Raw genomic sequence first — 21,195 nt, 5'->3', positions numbered from 1 at the left:
ATATATGTTATTAATTTGGTGATGCTAAAGTCACTTTGCAATCGAATATTAATCATTCAAAACCACTTTCTATCCAGAAAAAAATCATTCAAAATCACTTTTAATGATAGGAAAATCACTTGAAAAAAATGTAACTAAATATTAAAATAATTACTTTTCACCGATCACTCCTAAATTCGTGAGTTGATGCTCTCCAAGAATGTGGCTTTAAACTTGGCATGTCAGGAGAGATGCAAATTCTTTGGCAGAGAGGAATGTTTAGTTTAGTTCTTCGTTGATCGTTTTCAAACTCATAGGAGCAAAGCTATTTTTAGTACAAGTCCTGATTTTTAGGAAGTTGTTGCTGATATATATTTTCTTTTTTGTTGTAGTTAGTTAATTTAAATAACATATTCCCATGCAATTTGTCCTCTCGAAAGGGAAAAAAAAAAGATCAATTAGAGTATAGCCAAGTGGATATAATACTACATTTATTGAACTACGAAAAGAATCCCTTGCTTTATTGAACTAAGTAGATTCAAATTTTCATCAAGTTGTTGTCATACTTATATTTAGGAATACTTATATATTCTTTTTTTTTTTTTTTTGAAGAAAAGATACCATGATATTATATTTATATTGAATTCTTGAAAGTTTAGGAAACAACCTAGTTGAACTGTAAATATATTTTCACAATATTCGTAACGAAGAACAAATAACATAATGGACATACAGTAAAGTTTCATATAGGGACAAACACCTTTACTTGGAAGATTTGGCATTTTGGCATTCGTAATTCCAGTTTTTTTTTCAGAACTATATTATTCTTCCAAAAAAAAAAGAATGAAATGCTATATTCTTTTAACATATCTAGTGTGTTTAAGATTTCTTTTTTTTGTTTAATTTTATGGGCTAATTATCATAATAATAGGAAAAAAAAGATTTTTTTTTTCTCGATTGGACAACTGGAATACAATCTTTTAAACTCTTTTAGAATCAATATTCAAAATATAAGTAAGACCTTGTATTGATAATTCTCACAATTTTATCTCTGAGCAACTTGCAGAAACTTGTGTAGTAATTTTATACTCATGTTAATCCATATATTATATGTGATTTCATGTTGATTAAAGATAAGAATAGTCTTTGAATATATAAGTAATGATATTTTATGGACTAAATTACATAAAATACTCGTAAACTGTCTTATTTAAAAAAAAAAAATACTTCTTTTATTTCAAAAGTTTCAATACTACTCTTTCATAAGCCACAATTGATGTAGCTAGAACGTGAAAATTTATTCCACACTTCTTGATCTCTCTTCATACTTAGTTTTACTCTAAAATCTTCTTCCTTCATTGTCAACATAATTTATTTCTCTAATCAATTTTTGCCTAATATACCTTTAAAAAATGATAGCTTCTTTTCATGCTTCCTTTCTTCTTCTTTTTTTTTTTTTACTTAATCTAGGTAAACAATATCATACAATTACAGGAATAATAGTGAGAACTTGTAATCCCAACCAATGATATCAAAATCATCAACAAGCTTAGCCAACAAATGCCATTACTGTCTTAATCCTCAACCTTCTAAATGATTGTTCATTACTACCAGTTCAATTACTAGGGTCTAGAAAAGAAGTTGATTAAACTTCACCAATAGAAATGGTTGGAAGATAAATATATCCACAAATCATAGGGCATAAAGTAAACTATGTTGCAAGGAAAACAGGTTTTCCATATTCTATAATAGAAATAAAGAAGTGCTATTTTTTTCCATTTATGGATACCTTTATCACATAGCATATTATATATGCTTTTCTTACAGTTGAATTACAACATAAGCATGTAGCTTGTTTGTGTACTCCCTAATACTAAACTAAAAATAAAGCATTATTATTAATATATATCAGACAACTGAGATGAAAATAGCAGGCTAAGAACAGGTCCTGATGTTGGTTATGGCCAAACATACATGATTTATATATTGAGATGGTCAGGGCTTACTCATTTGGAGTGCAGCAATTATTCCTGCCTGACTTGAGAATTTCCCACATTTTTCCCTTGATCCTCAGCTAAAACGACCTTCTCCTTTGTTTTCTGGCTAACTTCTACAGCTGTCTTGGCGACTCTTTGGAACACCTCGGTGACCCAGGAAGCCCCAGTTGAGACATAGCGGTTAGTCATTATCGCTGATCCTGCAGTGCTCACGGCTGCCTTGGTCTTCTCAGACACTTGAAACTTCTCATCCATTTTTCTCACTTGCTCATTCACCACTGTTGTGCCAACGCTAATTTTCTCGCTAAGACCGATTTTTTGGTCCAGAGAAGCCACTTTGAATGAGGCTGTCGATGTCAACTGGTGCCTCTCGTCAAAAGACTTTGCCTTATTGAGGGCATCTTTGCCCAAACTGAAGCCTTTGGCAAGCATGCTGCTAACTACATCTTCTGCCTTTTCCATTGCAGATCCAGTAGTAGCAGAGCCTGTGTTCTCTGTAATCTGGTGAAGCATGTTTATTTATTCATGTCAGAAATTGGAGAAACAAGATTGAAAATACTGTAAGGGTAAGATTGAACATACAGGAGTAGACACCATTGGAGGGGATTTGGCAGCAGCAGCAGGTAGGTTGTAATCCGGATCAGAAGTGATGCTAACAGGCTGATCAACAATTGTAGCTCCCTGAGAAACGCAGCATAGATTAATCAGGTAAGATAACAGACGAACATTACTCTGGAAAATTAACACAGCGACGCAATCTCTCTACTGGCCGAGAAATTATTGAATCAAGAAAGAGTAATATATTAGATGTATGAGAAAGAAATTAAGAACAATTTTTTTTTATCCATGCCTCTGGCAGCTATAAAAGTGACAGCACATTATGACGAACATATTGAATAATTTCTTCCCATGACCATGTTAAAGAAGTAAATGCATGAAAACTTGTTAAATCTCCTCTATTGGATCAGAAGGTGGTTGCATTTCTTGAGGAACTTTTTGAAGAATGAAACTCCGCTCTAAGTAATTTTCAAAACACGTTACACCTTAGAGCCATCTTTTCGTAAGAGAAGAAAATTTCTACTTTTCAGGAAACATTTTCTAATGTAAGTTCAAAGGAAACTATTTATGGTCCCAAGATGGATGCATTGCAGAATACAGTAAATAAGTACATATTCCAATAAAATTATTTAGAAGATATACAAACTAAGAAGAAGAACAATTGAAATAAATAAAGAGAATAATAAGAAGAAAAAATTGTATCAACCGAGAGTAGAATCGATGTCTCTGCCCCTTTCGAATCCTTAAAGGTAACAAATGCAACTTGAGATCGCTCGCTGTCCCTACAATAAAATAAAACGTAGTAAATGAAGGTGCATATGGACAAACAATTGGAGAACAAAATGAAGGAAAGAAAAAAAAAATCCTCTGATAATGACAGTTCCCATTCGAACTAAAAAAACAGCAGAAATACAATTTTGAGGCACTAGTAAACCACACTTACTTTCGCATTTCGACAAATTCAATCTCACCGGAGAAAGAAAAAAAGTCTCTCAAATCTTTCTCCGTCGCGCTTAAGGAGACATTGGCAACTCTCACCGTTCTGACCATCTGCAACCACATAAACGAAACAAAGAGACAGAAACGATTAAACAAAACACAACCAAAATCGGAAAATCAAACTCGAACTTCGACGTTTTCGGTGGTTTTCGAGAGTATTCCAATATTATGCCACTATGACATCGGAAGTAACGCATTCTCCATCTCCACAACACAGAATTCACGCATGTTTCAATCAAAATTACGGAAAAAAAAGAAAAAGAAACATAGTGATTGTTTATTCAATCTTAAGCAGTTGATAACAAGGAGAAATCAGGCTTCAGAGAAGAATACAAATTGAGGATAATAAGATCGGCAGAAATCAAAGAGGTTATGAAGAAAATGAAGAGAAAAAGAAAGAAAAACGAACACCAGCCGCCATGATGTTCCGTTTGATCCACCTGAGAAGTTCCGAATCCAAGTTCTGAGAGAGAGAGAGAGAGAGAGAGAGAGAAGAGGGAGGATGAAAGAGGAATGGCCTTCTCGAGAGGTGTGTTGTGTTGTGGCTTGGCGGTTGTTTAGGTTCAAGATTACATTTGGCAAAATAAAGAAACTGACTCCGTCTTTTTTTTTTTCCTTTTTTTATTATTTTTAAATTTATAGTTTAATTATGTCAAAAAAATAAAATTAAATTAATTTAAAGTTGGTAAATGTGTATAGTATTTTATAAATTAACATGTGATTTTAAAGTAATATTTAAAAAAAGTGACATGATAAATGATGGGTTTGGAGGGGAGAAACCTAATCGAGTTTAGAGATTCGAATTCTTATCCCTATACATTGTTGAAATAAAGAAAACTAAATAAAGTTTAGGATGGAATCGAACCATTAACATTTAATATGTTAATAAATGTTTTGTTTACGTGAGTTTAGCTTGATTGATTATGATACTTATTTTCGATCAAAAAGTCGTGAGTTCAAATTATCATCCAGCGTGTGTTGTTGTACTAATAATAATAAATAAATGTCTTGTTTATGTTCAAATTTAAAACTTAACTTATTTTTCTAATGTTAAAACGAATACAGCTCAGCGATAATTGACACCTATTTTCTAACCAAGAAATTATAAATTTGAACCCCACCCCTCGAAAAAAAAACTTATAACGTACAAAGGTATACAAAATTTTTCCATAAAATATGTTTTAAAAAAAATGTCATATAACTTTTTTTTTTCCAAACATAAGTGTGATTTAAAAAAAAAAAATTATGTTACATAAAAAAAAAAAAAAAAACCTTCACTAAACGATATCACCTGGGCGTCGACAGACGACAGCCCTAACTCCGTCCGAGACTATCTATCTCGCCGGCTCCGCCCCTGACGGCAAGCGGCCCACCGGAATCTTCTTCAAAGTCTAGCATCGTTTGTTTTTCCAACGATTCAAAGGTCTGATTCTGTCTCTTCCTTCTCCGCCACTCTGTTTCTCATTTCTCTGTCTTCTGTGTCCTCCTTTCTTCCTGTTCACTGTCTGATCGGCCCTTTTCCGGTAAATTTATTTGTTTGTGCCTTATTACTTTTTCTCTGCGACATATGGTTCTCTTATTGCAAGTCTTCAGATCATTGACGTGCCGTAACCCGTTCACTGTTTGCAGCAAGAAATGATAATTGGGATCTTCTATTTTGCCTAAATAGATGACTGAACTGAAATGGCCCTTTGGTTTCATTATCCTTTTTGCTCTCTATTTTGTGTGCTTAAAAGTAAAAAGTTCAAGCTCTGAGAATGAATTCTGCGTTTTCTATTACTCAGCCTTGTTGATGTTGAAATGCTATATCACATACATATCCCAGATATAGGGGTATTTCTTGGCTTTTGAATTTCTTTATCAAGGATTTCATCATCTTTGAGGATCTGGAGAACCAAGTCTCTATTCTCCTTGTGTATCTTAGATTGATCTATACGTTGTGCGTGCCATAGTTTTGAAGTTTTTGTTAATCTCTTATATCTATCTCCAATTTCAGATATTGGGCTTTGGGATCTCCCCTAACAAGAAAACACGATGGCAGAACTTAGTCTGGGTATATTGATAGACGTTCTAGATGAGGAATGGATGAGAGACACACTCCCTCATGATGGTAATTCTCAGCCTTTATTAAGAAAGGAATTGTAACAAACTGTCATTGCTTATTTTGTATCATTGTTCTATCATTATCATAGATCTTCTACTCCCGCCAGTGCTGGTTGTTCGGACCGATGACACTGAGGACTCAAGTATGTCTTCTAACTTATAGCTCAATCTTTAATTAGAAACACATGGAAATAGTATTTCTCTCATCTCAATTTTGATAACATATTCTAAAGTGAAGCATGTATTTGCATTGATACATGAAGTTTCTAAGTTAGAAATCAAGTGGATGCCTCTGTGGCAAGGACTTAGTCAAGCCTCTGGTTTTTTTCTTTTCCAATTTCCATGATCCTAAAATTCATCTTCAACAACAAGGGAGGCACTCAAATTTCTTTTTCCTTCTTTGGCCATAGCTGATCCTAGTTGTTAATTCCTGTTTTACAACTGAAGGCTCAAGCTTAACTCATCCATTTTTTCCCTTATAGCTCTTTCTTTTCCTCCTTATATTCATCTTTTGAATTTTTGGCCTCTGAATTTCTGTCGCCCGATGTCTTTTCTTCTTCTTTCTTCTAGTTTTTACCTTTCTAATATTTTCTTAAAGATATTGCTTTAAGTTTTGTGATGGTTTGTAAGTTTTTGAAATTTAAGTTAGTAAACACTCATTTCATCAATGTATTTTGCTATCTATATTTTAGAAACATTGTCAAAATTTAAGCTAACATTTGAAAACGAAAAAAAAAAAAAGTAGTTTTCAAAAAGTAGTTTTGGTTTTTTAATTTGGCTAAGAACTCAAGTATGTTTTTAAGGAGATGTGGAAATATACCAAAGAAAATGTGAGGAAGAAACCTAGAAATGAAACCATCATCATACGAGATCTAAATTATATAAAAAATCTACCGGTTGTTTCTATATTATTTTGCCAATTATAGCTATTTGCAGTAGAAATCATCTTTGATTCCCTCTACCTCGTAACTTCTTGACAGATCAGGAGGCTCAACCAGTTGATGCTGATGCTTGGCATGATCTTGCACTAGCTAACCAATGAAGCTTCTCCTGAATCAGAGTGGTCCGTTACAAGTGATTTCCTTCAAATTGGAAATTTTATTATCTTATTCTCTTGCTGTTTTCGCATAGTAGATTCTCGAATTTCAGTAATCCATGTTCTTGTGGATGTGCCGAAGTTTGATTAGAAATTGTTTTTTTGTTTTAGTTCTTTTGTATCTTCCTGTTAAAAATTCCTGTTAGAAGTTATGTGCATGTTGGTAACAGTCAATTTAGGTACTCCAAATGGGTTTATGCTTCTCTCCTTTGTCATTGTTGTGTGGAGACATTGAAATGTTGTTTATTATTATGAGAACTGTATCAGATTTGTATAAAACATGGTGTGGTTAGGGAAGTACTTTTATCAAAACTGCACTAGTACTTTAATAAAAAAGTGTTTAATAATAAAACACTCGTTAATAAACATAATTTATGAATACGAATAATTTGGGCCTGTCTGAAATATATATACGATTACGACTGTAATGCAGTTTCAGTTCTTTGATTTGGAACCTACTTTGATTCTCTTCTAATTCCTCTTCCTCTTCTTTCCACTAAAAATATATGTCTCCTCATATTTTCCATCAAATATCAAACCAACTCCGAACTTTTTTACTGGCCATTTCCTTTCACCTCCTCCATCTGAATAGTCCACGACTTGAAAAACTGTAATCTCAAGATGACTCGTGTTAACTTTCAATACTTTATCCAGTATTGACTTTCGTGGAAAATAAGCGACCGACACCTGATCAAATTCATTGGACCAATCAGTACGAATCTCTTCGAGAAATATACCGTTAATCTCAACCTTGAAACAGTCGCAAGGACTCTTCCTAGTGTAAACCCCACAAAGTATTATCCCCACAATATGGTTCTTCATAGGCAATGGCAACTGAAGCAAGATAGAGCTGCTTGGGCTAGAATGTATAAATGAGTTTGGAATCTCATTTCCAGGTAGCGTAAACTGAACCATTTCGTGGTTGTTGATTCCCTGTTATGTGATCATTATACTTTAGAGCAAGATTAGACACATTATCAAGGATAAATTAAACCTAGCTAATGAAGCAAATTACAAGAATTTAAAAAATATATGTTTTTTGGGTCGCAACAGATTAGCAAAATCAGTTGTGATTCATGAGGACTAAATGATAGAACCCTAACAACTAGAAATATATTGAAATATAAAATATAGAACAATTAATTTGAGGTATTTGAACCCTCCCCTTTTGTTGATCGATTTTTTTTGTTTTTTTTAATAACGGGGAGTCAGAGCTTTACTCCCCTTGCACAGAGGCACCCATCACTGCCCCAACGCCCAGAATCCGAGAGACATCCAGAGTTTTTTGTATTAAGCTCACCAGACAGTTCGAACATCAGACATCTAAGCCAGTATGATGAAGAGACATCAGGCCTTTACCAATAGTTGCCCTTAGGAGCTCAATATTCTTACTAAAGCTTAAACCAACCAAATCAATGTCTACTTCAATCCTTTCCCGCTCACTCTAGTCTCTATTTATAACAAATCACTCTAACAACTTCCCGAACTATCTATTAATATTTTTAATTATATCCTAATAGCAAGTAAAAAAAGATGAGTGGAAAGCCTAACCTGACACAAAAATACTTCTGTCCAGTCTCGCCACAAGTAACCTTTCTTTGAGATTATTTTCATGTCAAAGAAGTTTGCAACATCCAGCTTTGACAATGACTCACACCCGCTTGCATTCAAAAAACTGATATTTGGTGGAAGGTCTGGATATCTTGAAGTTGTTTGCAACTTTTCAATATGATCAACTCAAGCCCTTCAAACTTGCTCATCCCCCTAGGGAGCCTCCTAATTTTGCTCCCGTTCAAATGCAAACTTCTTAACGAATTGAAGCAGTTGAAAGCCATAATGAAGTCTAATTTCAAGAAATTACTCTGCATGAGACGAAATTCAGCCAATGTGGAATGATAGCGGTTGTCAAGACAAGTCATCGAATCTTGAATACGTTTTCCTTCTGAACTAGAAGAAACCACTACGGAATTCAAAGGCTGTGGAAATGTCTCCAGTCTAAAGCAGCCATCCAATACAATAAATCTAACATTTTTAAGCCTGTAGATACTACTGGGAAGCCGCACCAAGTGCTCACAGGAATCCAAGTTTAGATCAATGAGACCAGTAAGATTTTCAATAGATGCAGGTAGCTCTGTGATACCAGAGGCTCTCAACGAAAGTGTATCAAGGCATTCCATTTCTTCAAGAATATCAGGAAACTTCTTCAGCTTATAGCAGCAGTCAAGATTAAGGTCCTTAAGAAATTTCGATTTTAGACCACTTGAAAAAAACTCGAGGTTAGAGCATCGTTGGAGGTCTAAAGAGACAAGATTCGGCATCACTGATATATCACAAATTTCAGTCAACATTTTACAGCCATTGAAATTTAAGTACCTTAGATTTTCAAAACCCTGAAATAAGAAATCAATCATAAGTCAATTAGTAAAACCATTTGATTTTTGGTTTTCTATTTTTAAAAATTAAGATTATAACAATTCATTGCTTGTGAAATGAAAGTACAATAACCATACCTTGAGTCCAATCTCGAACTTCTTAATAGAACAACGTTGGAGGTTGAGTACCACAAGTTTGTTTGCACGAAAAGTTGATGGTACCATAGAGGATGGTGCAGGCCATTCCAGCCACCTTAACTCATTTGAAAGATACTGAGGAGTCCCAATCACATTAGCCTCACGTATTATGAGCAACCTCAGTTTTTTCATCTTCAAAAAGGTTTCAGTCTGCAGAGACACTTCAACATTGGGCATATTTAAATATATCCCTTGAACAGAAAGGGTTCCCTGCAATACATTATCCCGATGCATCATCAACGGCAAAAACTTATAAACTATATAGCGCTTTTGAAAGGAAAAGGAAAAGGAAAAGATAGATTCAGATGTGAGGGTGAATCATACCTCATTTTCATTTAGCAGTTGAAGAACATCTTCATGAAACCACAATCTACTCCGTCTTCCAAGATCAAAAGGAGATTCTTGACGAACTATCTCTCTGCCCATTAATTGAATCATGTCATGCATTTGGAATGTACTAGTTAAGAACATTTCTTCACTATATATGAGACATTTCTTCTTAAGCACTTCAATTCCAGAATCAGGGTAGAAACCACAAGCATCTAAAAAACTCATTACACGTCCTACTTCCTCCCCTTTGAAGAAGCAAGCAATATCTAGAAAAATTGTCTTTTCAACATCATCAAGTCCATCAAAACTTAGCTTAAGCATCTCATGAACATCTTTTTTTGGAATCCTTCTCAACTTTTGTAACTCACTTTCCCATTGAGCTTTGCTGCAACCGCATAGAGAAGCCCCCACCACGGTAAGAGCAAGGGGATGTCCATCTGCATATCTAACTACAGCATCAGAAAGCTCCTCAAAATTCACATTGGGATGAGGCTTCTTAAATGCATTCCAACAAAAAAGCTCAAGCGCATCTTCATGGTTTAATTCATCAACCTTGTAGGTCCAGTAAATCCCATGTGCATCTAGAAGCTGCTTATTTCTAGTTGTTATGATAACCCTGCTTCCACGACCAAACCAATCTCCATTTCCTGCTAACTTTTCCAGGTGCAATATATTATCCACATCATCAAGAACAATAAGGACTTTTTTCTTTCTTAGTCTCTCCCTCAAGATATTAGTTCCTCTATCAACAAAATTTATAGACCAATGCATTTTATCCAACAGGATGTCTTGGAGAAGTAATTCTTGCAATTTAACTAGTCCATCATGCATCGAGGAACCACATTTTTCTTTTATACTGGGAAGAAAACTGCAACCATCAAAGCGATTGGCAATCAAATTATAAATAGCTTTTGCAATGGTTGTCTTGCCTATGCCACCAAGCCCATAAATTCCGATCATGCGGACATCATCCAACTCAAGACCTAATGCCGACTTTAGTTGTTGAATATGAAAATCAATTCCAACTGGGTTTTTGGCAATTGTTAAGAGTGTGCGGTTAATCTTAGTTAATATGTCTTGAACTATATCCTTGATAAGCGTAGACTCAGACCTGCACATCAATAGTAAAACATACAAGGTAATTTGCTTGCTTAGAATAAAACTAATAACAGAAAATATTTGTTTCTTTAATCTTTACTTTCAATTTAATTGTTAATTCTTCAGTCCTCATGTAATTCTTCAAACTACACTTATCTCTTTGACCAAAACCCGTGTAGGCTATTCAATACTATTGATAAATAATCTATTAGAAAAACGTGCAATAGGTAATGGGTTAAGGATAACAAATAAAATTAAGCACGGTTAATCTCTTGCTTTATATTACTTGTCCTTATTCACCATGCCATCTAAGGTACCTCTGTCCTTAGAAACAATCTTCAGAAATTTTCTTTGAAAAGGAGATGGAGAAAAAAGTGGAATGCATCTAGTTAGATGGGCAGAAGTCGTCCATCCCACCGAAAACGGTGGCCTTGACATCCATAGTTTGAAAAATAAGAACAAAGCTCTCCTTCCCAAAGGGTACATAAACGGAAAATTCGCTCTTTACAGGAAAATCATTGATGCAAAATATGGCACATTGCCTTTTAACGTGAGCCTGGATCGTTTGCCTTTCAAGATTGGAGATGGGGTTAATATATCTCTTTAGGAGGACGTTTGGCTTGCATATATGCCTCTAGCAAGTAAGTATCCTCTTATTTTTAATCTATCTATGAAGAAACATGATGCTATCAAAAGTATTTGAATGAATGAATCTGAATTTTGGGACCTAAGGTCAAAGGAGAAACATGAAGATTGGGATTTTTCATTTATCCAATCTTAAGATTGGGATTATTTCCCATGCCATCTAAGATGTGGATTCTGAAGATTGTTTCTAAGGAGAGAGATAGAAACAATCTGAAGAGATTAACCTCTGCTCTCCCAAACATGATGCCTCTAGCAAGTATGCTATTCTCTTTCATTACTATAATCTCATTTATCCAATTGAAGATTTTTCATGTAACTCCCTTTAATTGGGATTTCCCCTTCTTTTGTAATGTCATATTATCAATTCACTGTTCCTTAAAAATAAAAAGTACTGTTACCTGTGATTCAAATGCCACCCAGATATGTTAGCTGCTTTAGTTAGAGCTCTTCTCCATTTCTGTACCTTCTCCAAGTCTTCCTTGAATGTTTCTTCATGTTGTGTGAATGCTCCTCCAAAATCTTGCTTTTGCACTTGAGAAGGATCCACATCATAGAACACTGGCAAAACCATCTGCCCATTAGGACGCTCCATGCACCCCATAATCCGAAGTTCCTCCAAGCACCATGTAGAAGATGCATAATTTTTGGAAAACACCACAACCAAAATCCTCGACCCATCAATTGCTTCACGAATCTCTTGCGAAATTTCAATTCCCCTTTTCAGTTCCTCGCTATCCTTGAACGCGTTGATCCCTGCCTGCGCTAGAGCTTCATAGAGGTGACTGGTAAACGAATTGCGAGTGTCCTCACCTCTAAAGCTCAGAAAAACATCATATATCCAAGAAGCCATAGGAAATTAAACTTGCTTGAAACCTAAATCGAAATGCTATTGCTAACCGGTGGGTCACATAGCAGTTGACAGTCACCCCCTGCTAACTGTAACACCAATACCTTCGGCCTTGAGCATTAAAAAAGAGTGAAAAGGAAAATGAAAGAAAATATATTTAGAATGGTTTGTATAACAGTGGAAGAAAATGAAATGAAAAGGAAAGGAAAAGAAAAAATATATATTTGGCTCCATGATAAGCACGAACAATATTATTCTTTTCACCATTAAATATTTGAAAAGTTAGAGGTTTTTTTTCATCGTCGAAGAGTCAAGTATTTTTTTAAAAGTTAAAATACTATTTTAGTCCCTAATTCCTATATCTTTAAAATATTTATTTTAGTCCTTAAAGTTTCAAATGTTCATTTTGATTCATATATTTTAAAAAGTGACTATTTGATCATTTAATTTTATTCTTAATCTCATTTTTTTCTATCACAATTTCAACCCGACACTAAAATCAATATATTTCTTAAAATGTAAACATTACTTTATACTAAAAGTTTTTGTTATGTGTAAAATTTGTGTTAAAATTTTTCAAAGAATGACTAAAATGATCACTTTTTAAAAGTAGATGGACCAAAATGAACATTTTCAAAGTACAATATCTAAAATTAACCAAGGTTTGAAGTACATAGACTAAAATAGTATTTTAACCTGTTTTTTAAAAAACAACCACTAACAAGTCAAAAAGCTCGTACTAAGTGGGTTTAATTAGAGTTGTAGTAGGATTAGGTAGTCGATCCGTGATTAATCGAGGTATGCACACGAACACTCGAAGTATCAAAAAAAAAATTAGGTTGATTTGAAAAAAAAATGAGAATTTTGTGATGGTTTCATTAAGTTTAAAATACTAATTAGAAGTTTGCGATGGTTTCAAAAAGGTGAAACTACTGATGGGAAGTTTGTAATAGTTAAAAAAGAGAATAAAGGTTAAAGCACTGTATTAGTCGTTATTTGGATTTTGGTTCATTTTGATACATATACTCTTAAAACGTCTATTTTACTTCATATACTTTTAATAATGTATTTTTAAAAAGCGATTATTTTAATTGGTCTCTCTATTTTTATTTTTATCTTATTTCTTTTTATCATAATTTTAACATAACACTTTAATCATTAAATTTTTGAAATATTGCAGTAAATTTGTATTAAAGAGTTCTAAATGTAGATAAATTTTGTTTGAATAATAATAATAAGTTCACCCAATCCGGACGGTACACAACTTGGTTTTGGAAGATATGGCACTAAAAGTTGTAGAACTGGTCATCTTTCATATCGGGTCATTGAAGCAGCACGTCGAGCTATAATCGGACAATTCCATCTTTCCCCTTAATTAGAAGTTAGAAAGAGTCCTCTAAAGAAGGCTAGAATCCAAACATTGATTCTTTTTTCACTATTTTTTTTAATCGCATGCATCAAAAGGTGCCCGTACGATTCTTAAGAGATACGCGGGAAATCCTTTTCTATATAAGTTCTCGGACGAGGTTTTTACCCTCCCTATTTTGAGTGAGTGCTTGCAAGGTCAAAGTAAAAAATTTGATGTACGATGGGTGGTGAAAGCGTGCATGAACTGACCTCATTAGTACGTAAACTGATTGTATACCACCACCGATAAACACTAGAAGAATGGAAAAGATTCTTCAAGGTTCTTGGGTCCCAAAAGTGCCCCTGATAATTCAATCTTACCAAATGAACATTTCATAATAGAAATTAATGAATTTTTATGGTATTCCTTCCTCATTAAGACAACATACCATTTTTTGTGATTTCTTTTTATCAAAGAATCATATAAATAATGGATTCTCACTCCGCCACATAAGATCCTCGAACCTATCACGATCACCATCCGCGGCCTATTTTCGTTCTCTTCCATGTCGCCTTTGCTAGTAAGTGGTGTACAAGCTCGTAATTAGGGACGTGGTCTTGCTCATGAGGGTAATGAAATTATCCGTGAGACAAGAAAACATCTTTGATTACGATTAAAAGGAATAATCTCAAATAGATCAAGATCCAATTTCGTATTTGATTGAAGGGAGAATAGACGACGTAGTATTTTATTTTTTTTTGTAATAAAAAAAGTAAAAACCCTTGGGAAATTCCTTTTCTTAATACCCCTATTCTCCTTTCATCCAGAGCTGTCGTAACTGGTGAAAGACTGAAAGGGAAGGTCCACCAATGATTGATAGGTCATTCCCACTCCCTTTCCATTGTTAGTCAGGGTTGTGCTAGACTGACTTTTTTCTAAATCGTTCTCACTCTTTTATTAATTCAATTGGATCTCGACACCGAGTTCGAGTTTGACATCTTTTTATTGCTTCTCGTTTCATAGAACGCGCCCAAACCTCCATTTCTCCCACCTGTTGTCCACTTTGCTTGGCCCTTCCTCTAAGGGATTGTTGTGTAACAAGTGCATAATGTCCACTGGAACGCCCGTGTATTTTATCATCAACTTGATGAATTAATCCCCCAAACCGGGAAGCTTAAGCGGAAATGAAAGAGTAGGGTGAAGGATAAGGAGGGAAGCCTCTAAATTGAAGGCACATAAGCCCCTCCCCAATGCTCTTATTCCTACTTGCTGATTATCTCTTTACTAATAAAGGAAAGAAAACATTACTTAAGGCCCTTTCTTTCGGGTGATGATTTGATTCTTCTTAACTAAAATACAAATGAGATGGATGTTTGTTGTTCCAACCATTTTTCTAAATTCTGATCCCAATAAGGACTTCACTTATTCTCTAACCTCGACTCCTTTTTCTGAAACCTACATTTCACATTCACTAGGACCCCTCCAACTTACAAAACTTTAAAAATAGGAACCAAAATGAACATTTAGAAATATAAAAACTAAAATGAATAAAAGTAAAAATACAATGATCAAGATTAACGTTTGGTAAGTACAGTAAACAAAATAAATCAAAGTTAAAAGACTAAAATAATATTTAAACTTTTAAAAATGTTGTGCAAACATTTGATTGGCCGACCAAATAAAATCATTTATTGTGCGAGAAAGTTGAACTCTCCATCCCTTAGAATTATATTACTCTCCAAAAAGAAAAAGGAAAAAATATTTCTATTAACTAAATTATTCGTCAACATCAACTCACAGATATGTTAAATCATTTGACTTAAATGTCTAACAAAAACATATTGGAGTATAATGTAGCTGATGTGGAAAATTCAAAGTTATATATATTATTAGGAGATTAAAGAATTTTGTTTTAGTACCACATTTACAAAGAAATAAATACATGTCAATTATCGTTAAGTCATGTTCATGTTCCCAAGGAAGAAAAAGATATCACCGATCAAACCATACTCCCAACAATAATTATTAGAATACTTTCCAACTAACACAACTCTAGAATAAGACCGTTTTGCAAAAACAAAAAAAACATATACATGATTGCAATGCAATTTCAGTTCTTTTATTTGGACTATATTTTGCTTCTCTTTTCATTTCTCTTCATATTCCCTCTCCATCACCATCTTCTTTCCATTGCAAGTATATGCTTCCTCATCTTCTCCATCACTGCTCATGAAACGAACTCCAAATTTTTTCACTGGCGATTTAATTATTGCTACTTCTTCAATTGAATTGTCATCTTCAACTTGAAGAACTGTAATCTTAAAATGACTCGTGTTGCCTTTTAGTACTTCATACAACTTTGGTATATATCGACTCTAAGAGGAAAATAAGAGACTCACACGTTATCAAATTTATAGAACCAATCATCAAATAATTCTACCTCACCGACACGTTTGGAGTTAATCTCAACCTCGAAAGAGTAGCACAAAACCCTTCCTATTCTTAACAACACAAAATATTATCCCCAAAAGATGGTTATACTTGTGAAATGGCAATCGAAGGCAGATATGCTTGTTCATAAATGAGTTTGCAATCTCATTTCCAAGTAGCGTAAATTCAACCTGTTTGTGCTTGTTCATAGCCTGCCATGTCATCTTTATACTTTAGAGAGAAATTATTAGACATTATCAAGTATACAAGGACAACATCGCAGTAAAAGAAAACTATCATTTTTCAACTCTTTGACGCTTAACTAAGAAAATCTAACTCAATGAAAAGAAAAGTCTGCCTATATAATGCTATGCTAGTGAAGCAAATTACAATGCAAAGAAAAATATTTATATGTTTTCAAACAGCTTAACAAAATGTTCCATTAGGTTTAACAGTCATGATTTATAAGAACTAAGATATTAAGAGCATTTTTTAGAACAATTTCGACATGGTTAAAATAACTTTCACTCGTGACAAAATCACTAATTCTAAGATCATTTTTATAGATGCCATAAAAAAGACAAAGAAAGACTAACCTGGCGCATACACACTTCTACCCAGTTTCGCTGCAAGTAATCATTTTTGGGGATTATTTTGATGTCAGAAAACTTTGCAACGTCCATCGTTGACAATGAATTGTGCCCATCAAACTTGCTCATCCCCATGGGAAGCTTCCTCTCTTTAAAAGTCAAAATTACTGATGAATAGAAGTGGTTGAAAGGCATAATCCAGTCCAATTTCAATAAATTAGAAGAAACCACTGCGGAATTCAAACGCTGTGGAAATTTTAACAGCCTAAAGCAGGCGTTTAATCCAATATAATCAAGATTCTTAAGCCTGTAGATACTACTGGGAAGAAGCACCAAGTGCTCACAGAAATCCAGGTTTAGGAATCGAAGACCAGTAATATTTTCAATAGATGTAGGCAGCTCTGTGATACCAGATGCTCTTAAGTCGATTATATTAAGGCATTCCATTTCTTCGACAACATCAGGGAACTTTATGAGCTTATAGCAATGTCCAAGATTGAGAACCTCGAGAGATTTCGATTTCAGACCACTTGAGAAAAACTCAAGGTTAGAGCATTGCTGAAGGTCTAAAATGACAAGATTCGGCATCACCGATATATCACAAATTTCAGTCAACGTTTCACAACCATTGAAATTTAAGTACCTTAGATTTTTGAAACCCTGAGAGAAAAAATCAATCATAAGCGTTAATAATCCACCCAAGAGGAGGCATACTTCCCCCAAAGTTAAAGGGATATTTTGCCAAGTTTCTTAAAGGGAGTTTTGTTGTTATTAACTTGCAAACTTAAGCACCCTCTCATACCCATTTGAATATTTTTGGTTTTAAAAACTATCTATATATCCTCTCTATGAGTCAAATTTTGAAGACTAAAAAAATAGTTTTCAGAAACCTGTTTTTGATTTTAAAATTTGGCTAACAATTTAAATTTATTTTTAAGAAAGGTGAAAAACATACCAAAGAAATTGCGCAACGAAATGGTTATGGAGCCTAAGCAATTCCATTGTACACAATTAAAATGTTAAAAATTCATTGGTTGAGGAAATGGAAAGTAGAATAAGCTAAGCATACCTTGAGTCCAATTCCGAATTTCTTAATAGAGGAATGTTGGATGTTGAGTACCACAAGTTTCTGTGGATAAAAAGTTGATGGCGGTGCTATAGAACATGGTCCAGCCCATTCCAGCCACTTTAACTTATTTGAAAGATACTGAGGACTCCCAATGACATTAGCCTCACGTATTATGAGCAACCTCAGATTTTTAATCTTGGAAAAGATTTCAGTCTGTAAACACACTTCTACATTGGGCATATTTAAATATATCCCTTGAACTGCAAGTGTTCCCTGCAAATACAGATGCATCATCAACAGCTTAAAAACCAAAATCACTTCAGTTGCAATAACATATGGGCATACCATGCTTGTATTCTAAAGAAACTTATGGAAGATTCAGACACGAGAGTAAATCATACCTCATGATCTTCATTTAGCACTTGAAGAACATCTTCATGAAACCACAATCTACTACGTCTTCCAAGATCGAAGGGAGATTCTTGACGAACTATCTATCTGCCCATTAATTGAATCATGTCATGCATTTGGAATGTATTGCTTTCAGTACATATGAGACCGCAAGCATCTAAAAAACTCATTACACATCCTACTTCCTCCCCTTTGAAGAAGCAAGCAATATCCAGAAAAATTTCCTTCTGAAGATCATCAAGTCCATCAAAACTTAGCTTAAGTATATTCTGAACATCCTGTTTTGGAATCCTTCGCAACTTTTGTAACTCACTTTCCCATTGAGCTTTGTTCCAACCACATAGAGAAGCCCCTACAACAGTAAGAGCAAGGGGATGTCCATCTGCATATCTAACTACAGCATCTGAAAGCTCGTCAAAGTTCACATCAGGATCAGATTTCTTAAATGCGTTCCAACAAAAAAGCTTAAGCGCATCTTCATGGTTTAATCCATCAACCTTGTAGGTCAAGTAAATCCCATGGGCATCTAGCAGTTGCTTATTTCTAGTTGTTATGATAATTCTGCTTCCAGGACCAAACCAATCTACATTTCCTGCTAATTTTTCAAGATGGAATATATTATCCACATCATCAAGAACAATAAGGACTTTTTTGTTTCTTAGTCTATCCCTCAAGATATTAGTTCCTCTGTCAACAAAATTTATAGACCAATGCATTTTAACCAGCAAGATGTCTTGGAGAAGTAACTCTTGCAATTTAACTAGCCCATCATGCATTGAGAAACCACATTTTTCTCTTACATTGGGAAGAAAACTGCAACCATCAAAGCGATTGGCAATCGAGTTATAAATAGCTTTTGCAATGGTTGTCTTGCCTATTCCACCAAGGCCATAAATTCCGATCATGCGGACATCATCAAACTCAAGACCTAACACAGACTCTAGTTGTTGAATATGGGAATCAATCCCAACCGGGTTTGTGGCAATTGTTAAGAGTGTGCTGTTAATCTTATCCAATATCTCTTGAACTACATTCTTGATAAATGTAGACTCACACCTGCACATCAAATGTAAAAAATACAAAGTATTTGCTTTGTTTAACTATTAATTCCTCAGTCCTCATGTAATTTTTCAAACTACTACTATCCCTTTGACCAAAATCCATATAGGCTATTCAATACTATTTATAAATAATCTAGTAGAAAACGTACAATAGATAAATGGATTAAGGATAACAAAGAAAATTAAGCACACTGTTACCTCTGATTCAAATGCCACCCAGATAAGTTGGCTGCTTCAGTTAGAGCTTTTCTCCATCTCTGTACCTTCTCCAAGTCCTCCTTGAATCTTTCTTCATGTTTAGTGAATGCTTCTCCAAAGCCCCCATCTTGCTTTCGCACTTCAGAAGGATCCACATCATAGAACACTGGCAAAACCATCTGCCCATTAAGACGCTCCATGCACCCCATAATCCGAACAAGCTCCTCCAAGCACCATGTAGAAGATGCATAATTTTTGGAAAACACCACAACCAAAAACCTCGACCCATCAATTGCTTCACAGAGCTCTTCCGAAATTTCCACTCCCCTTTGCAGCTCCTCACTATCCCTGAACGCGTTGATCCCTGCCTGCGCTAGAGCTTCATAGAGGTGACTGGTAAACGAATTGCGAGTGTCCTCGCCTCGAAAGCTCAGAAACACATTATATGTCCAAGAAGCCATACGAAATTAAACTTGCTTGAAACCTAAACCGAAATGCTAAGCGTAGGCTCATATAGAAGTTAAAAGACAACCCATCTAGGCCGCACCTGGAGTAGTCTTTACTCTGATAAATCTTCACCATTTTCGTCGCTTTCACTTCTTCTTGCTTAGTGTTTACGGTATCGAAGATATTTGAATTTTGTTTTGCAGAAAACGACGACGAACGGCTCAGGTAAGTACCACCACCAAGTGGGTTTAATTAGGGTTCATTTGGCAAAAAAGAAAATTGTGATAGTTTAACAAATGTTTAAATTGAAGGAAAAAGAGGATGAGTGGTTAATAGGTAACTTCACCATTCGAACCTAGTTCGATTTGGTATATTTGTCGTACTTTTAAATTTTATAGGTATGGTAAAATATTTTAAATCTAATTTTCAAATTTTTAGTTATTCTAGTCTTACCCTTCCAAATTTTTTAATCTCAACATAATTTTTTTAATCTTAACAAATTTACGTTCATACTACTGGGGACATCAATTATAACTTATTTATCTAATACAAAATAAATCAATATGCACCTAATATGAAATACATCAATAATTAATATATCTTAATGTCATCAAGATATATGATCAAGTAAATTAGTTATAACTTATATATCTAGCATGTAATATATTAAAATATATAATACACCCTCATCAATTTCATTCTCAATCCTTTTTTCCGTGGATCTCACATATATAGACTTTTACCCTATATTAATGAGACCCGTAACCTTTTATTTAATTATTTTATACTTTTTTTTATTTCTTTTTCATTTATACTTTTTTTCTTTTAATTAAAGTTTATACCACTTTTATTAATTGATGTAATTTTAGATTAAGATAAAAAAAATGAAAATGATTAAGATTGCATCTTTAATGAAATGGGTAGACTAGAATTATCAGTATTCTATAAGAGAAGTATTCTATAAGTTCCAATCGTATGATATAAATTTATATTTAATATTTAATTTCGTTATTATTAATAACAACATATATTTTTTAAATATAATTCATTATTATTAAATATAATAATAATAAAAATTAATAAATTTTATATTAAAGGAGGATAGTTATAATAAAAAAAAATTTAATGGGTATAATTTTATTTTAATTATTTATTATTTATTAATATTAAATAAATTGTTATGAAAAAATATTTACTATAGTAATAAAATCAATTAAAATTTATTATTGTTGTAATTTAAAAAAAAATAACAAACCAATATACTTTGTAATTAGCTAGAAAGAAAAAAAATTATACTAATAATTGTTATATATCTAATTTCAATTTCAATTTCAAATAATTTTAATAAACAATATCAAAAGAACTCTGACTTCGATTCCAACAAATTTTTGGTACACAACATTAAAAAAAAATAACAAT

At 33.8% G+C, this 21,195-nt stretch overlaps 3 protein-coding genes across 5 annotated transcripts; 1 reads left to right on the top strand and 2 right to left on the bottom strand.

Moving 5' to 3' along the window:
- Nucleotides 1-1,728: 1,728 nt before the first annotated feature.
- On the bottom strand, nucleotides 1,729-4,114 carry LOC111017265 (binding partner of ACD11 1). 2 transcript variants are annotated; one of them, XM_022292972.2, is made up of 5 exons: nucleotides 3,974-4,114; nucleotides 3,478-3,584; nucleotides 3,241-3,316; nucleotides 2,559-2,657; nucleotides 1,729-2,477 (listed from the first exon to the last, which is right to left on the bottom strand). In XM_022292972.2, the coding sequence occupies exons 2-5, from the start codon at nucleotides 3,582-3,584 to the stop codon at nucleotides 2,004-2,006; spliced, it is 756 nt and encodes a 251-aa protein (XP_022148664.1). In that variant the 5' UTR covers nucleotides 3,974-4,114; the 3' UTR covers nucleotides 1,729-2,003. The 2 variants fall into 2 exon arrangements, with proteins under 2 accessions (XP_022148664.1, XP_022148663.1); XM_022292971.2 differs by having other exon boundaries at nucleotides 3,943-4,108.
- A 657-nt stretch (nucleotides 4,115-4,771) lies between these two features.
- On the top strand, nucleotides 4,772-6,935 carry BNS (bonsai). 2 transcript variants are annotated; one of them, XM_088121207.1, is made up of 4 exons: nucleotides 4,772-4,956; nucleotides 5,530-5,643; nucleotides 5,726-5,779; nucleotides 6,617-6,935. In XM_088121207.1, the coding sequence occupies exons 2-4, from the start codon at nucleotides 5,568-5,570 to the stop codon at nucleotides 6,676-6,678; spliced, it is 192 nt and encodes a 63-aa protein (XP_087977333.1). In that variant the 5' UTR covers nucleotides 4,772-4,956; nucleotides 5,530-5,567; the 3' UTR covers nucleotides 6,679-6,935. The 2 variants fall into 2 exon arrangements, with proteins under 2 accessions (XP_087977333.1, XP_087977334.1); XM_088121208.1 differs by having other exon boundaries at nucleotides 4,952-5,056.
- A 159-nt stretch (nucleotides 6,936-7,094) lies between these two features.
- LOC111017198 (disease resistance protein RPP2A) lies at nucleotides 7,095-20,106 on the bottom strand. Its single transcript, XM_022292871.2, is given in 11 exon segments — nucleotides 7,095-7,665; nucleotides 8,284-8,432; nucleotides 8,435-9,122; nucleotides 9,243-9,512; nucleotides 9,627-10,743; nucleotides 11,774-12,230; nucleotides 16,041-16,212; nucleotides 16,597-17,250; nucleotides 17,660-17,932; nucleotides 18,061-19,126; nucleotides 19,330-20,106. Coding segments are annotated over 11 exon segments (5,769 nt in total). The 5' UTR covers nucleotides 19,791-20,106; the 3' UTR covers nucleotides 7,095-7,203.
- Between the last annotated feature and the right edge of the window lie 1,089 nt (nucleotides 20,107-21,195).

This window comes from Momordica charantia (assembly GCF_013281855.1).
Source record: "Momordica charantia cultivar OHB3-1 chromosome 2 unlocalized genomic scaffold, Mcharantia_2.0 BLBB01000002.1, whole genome shotgun sequence".
NCBI classification, from domain to species: domain Eukaryota; kingdom Viridiplantae; phylum Streptophyta; class Magnoliopsida; order Cucurbitales; family Cucurbitaceae; genus Momordica; species Momordica charantia.
This window is presented reverse-complemented; position numbering and strand designations above follow the sequence as displayed.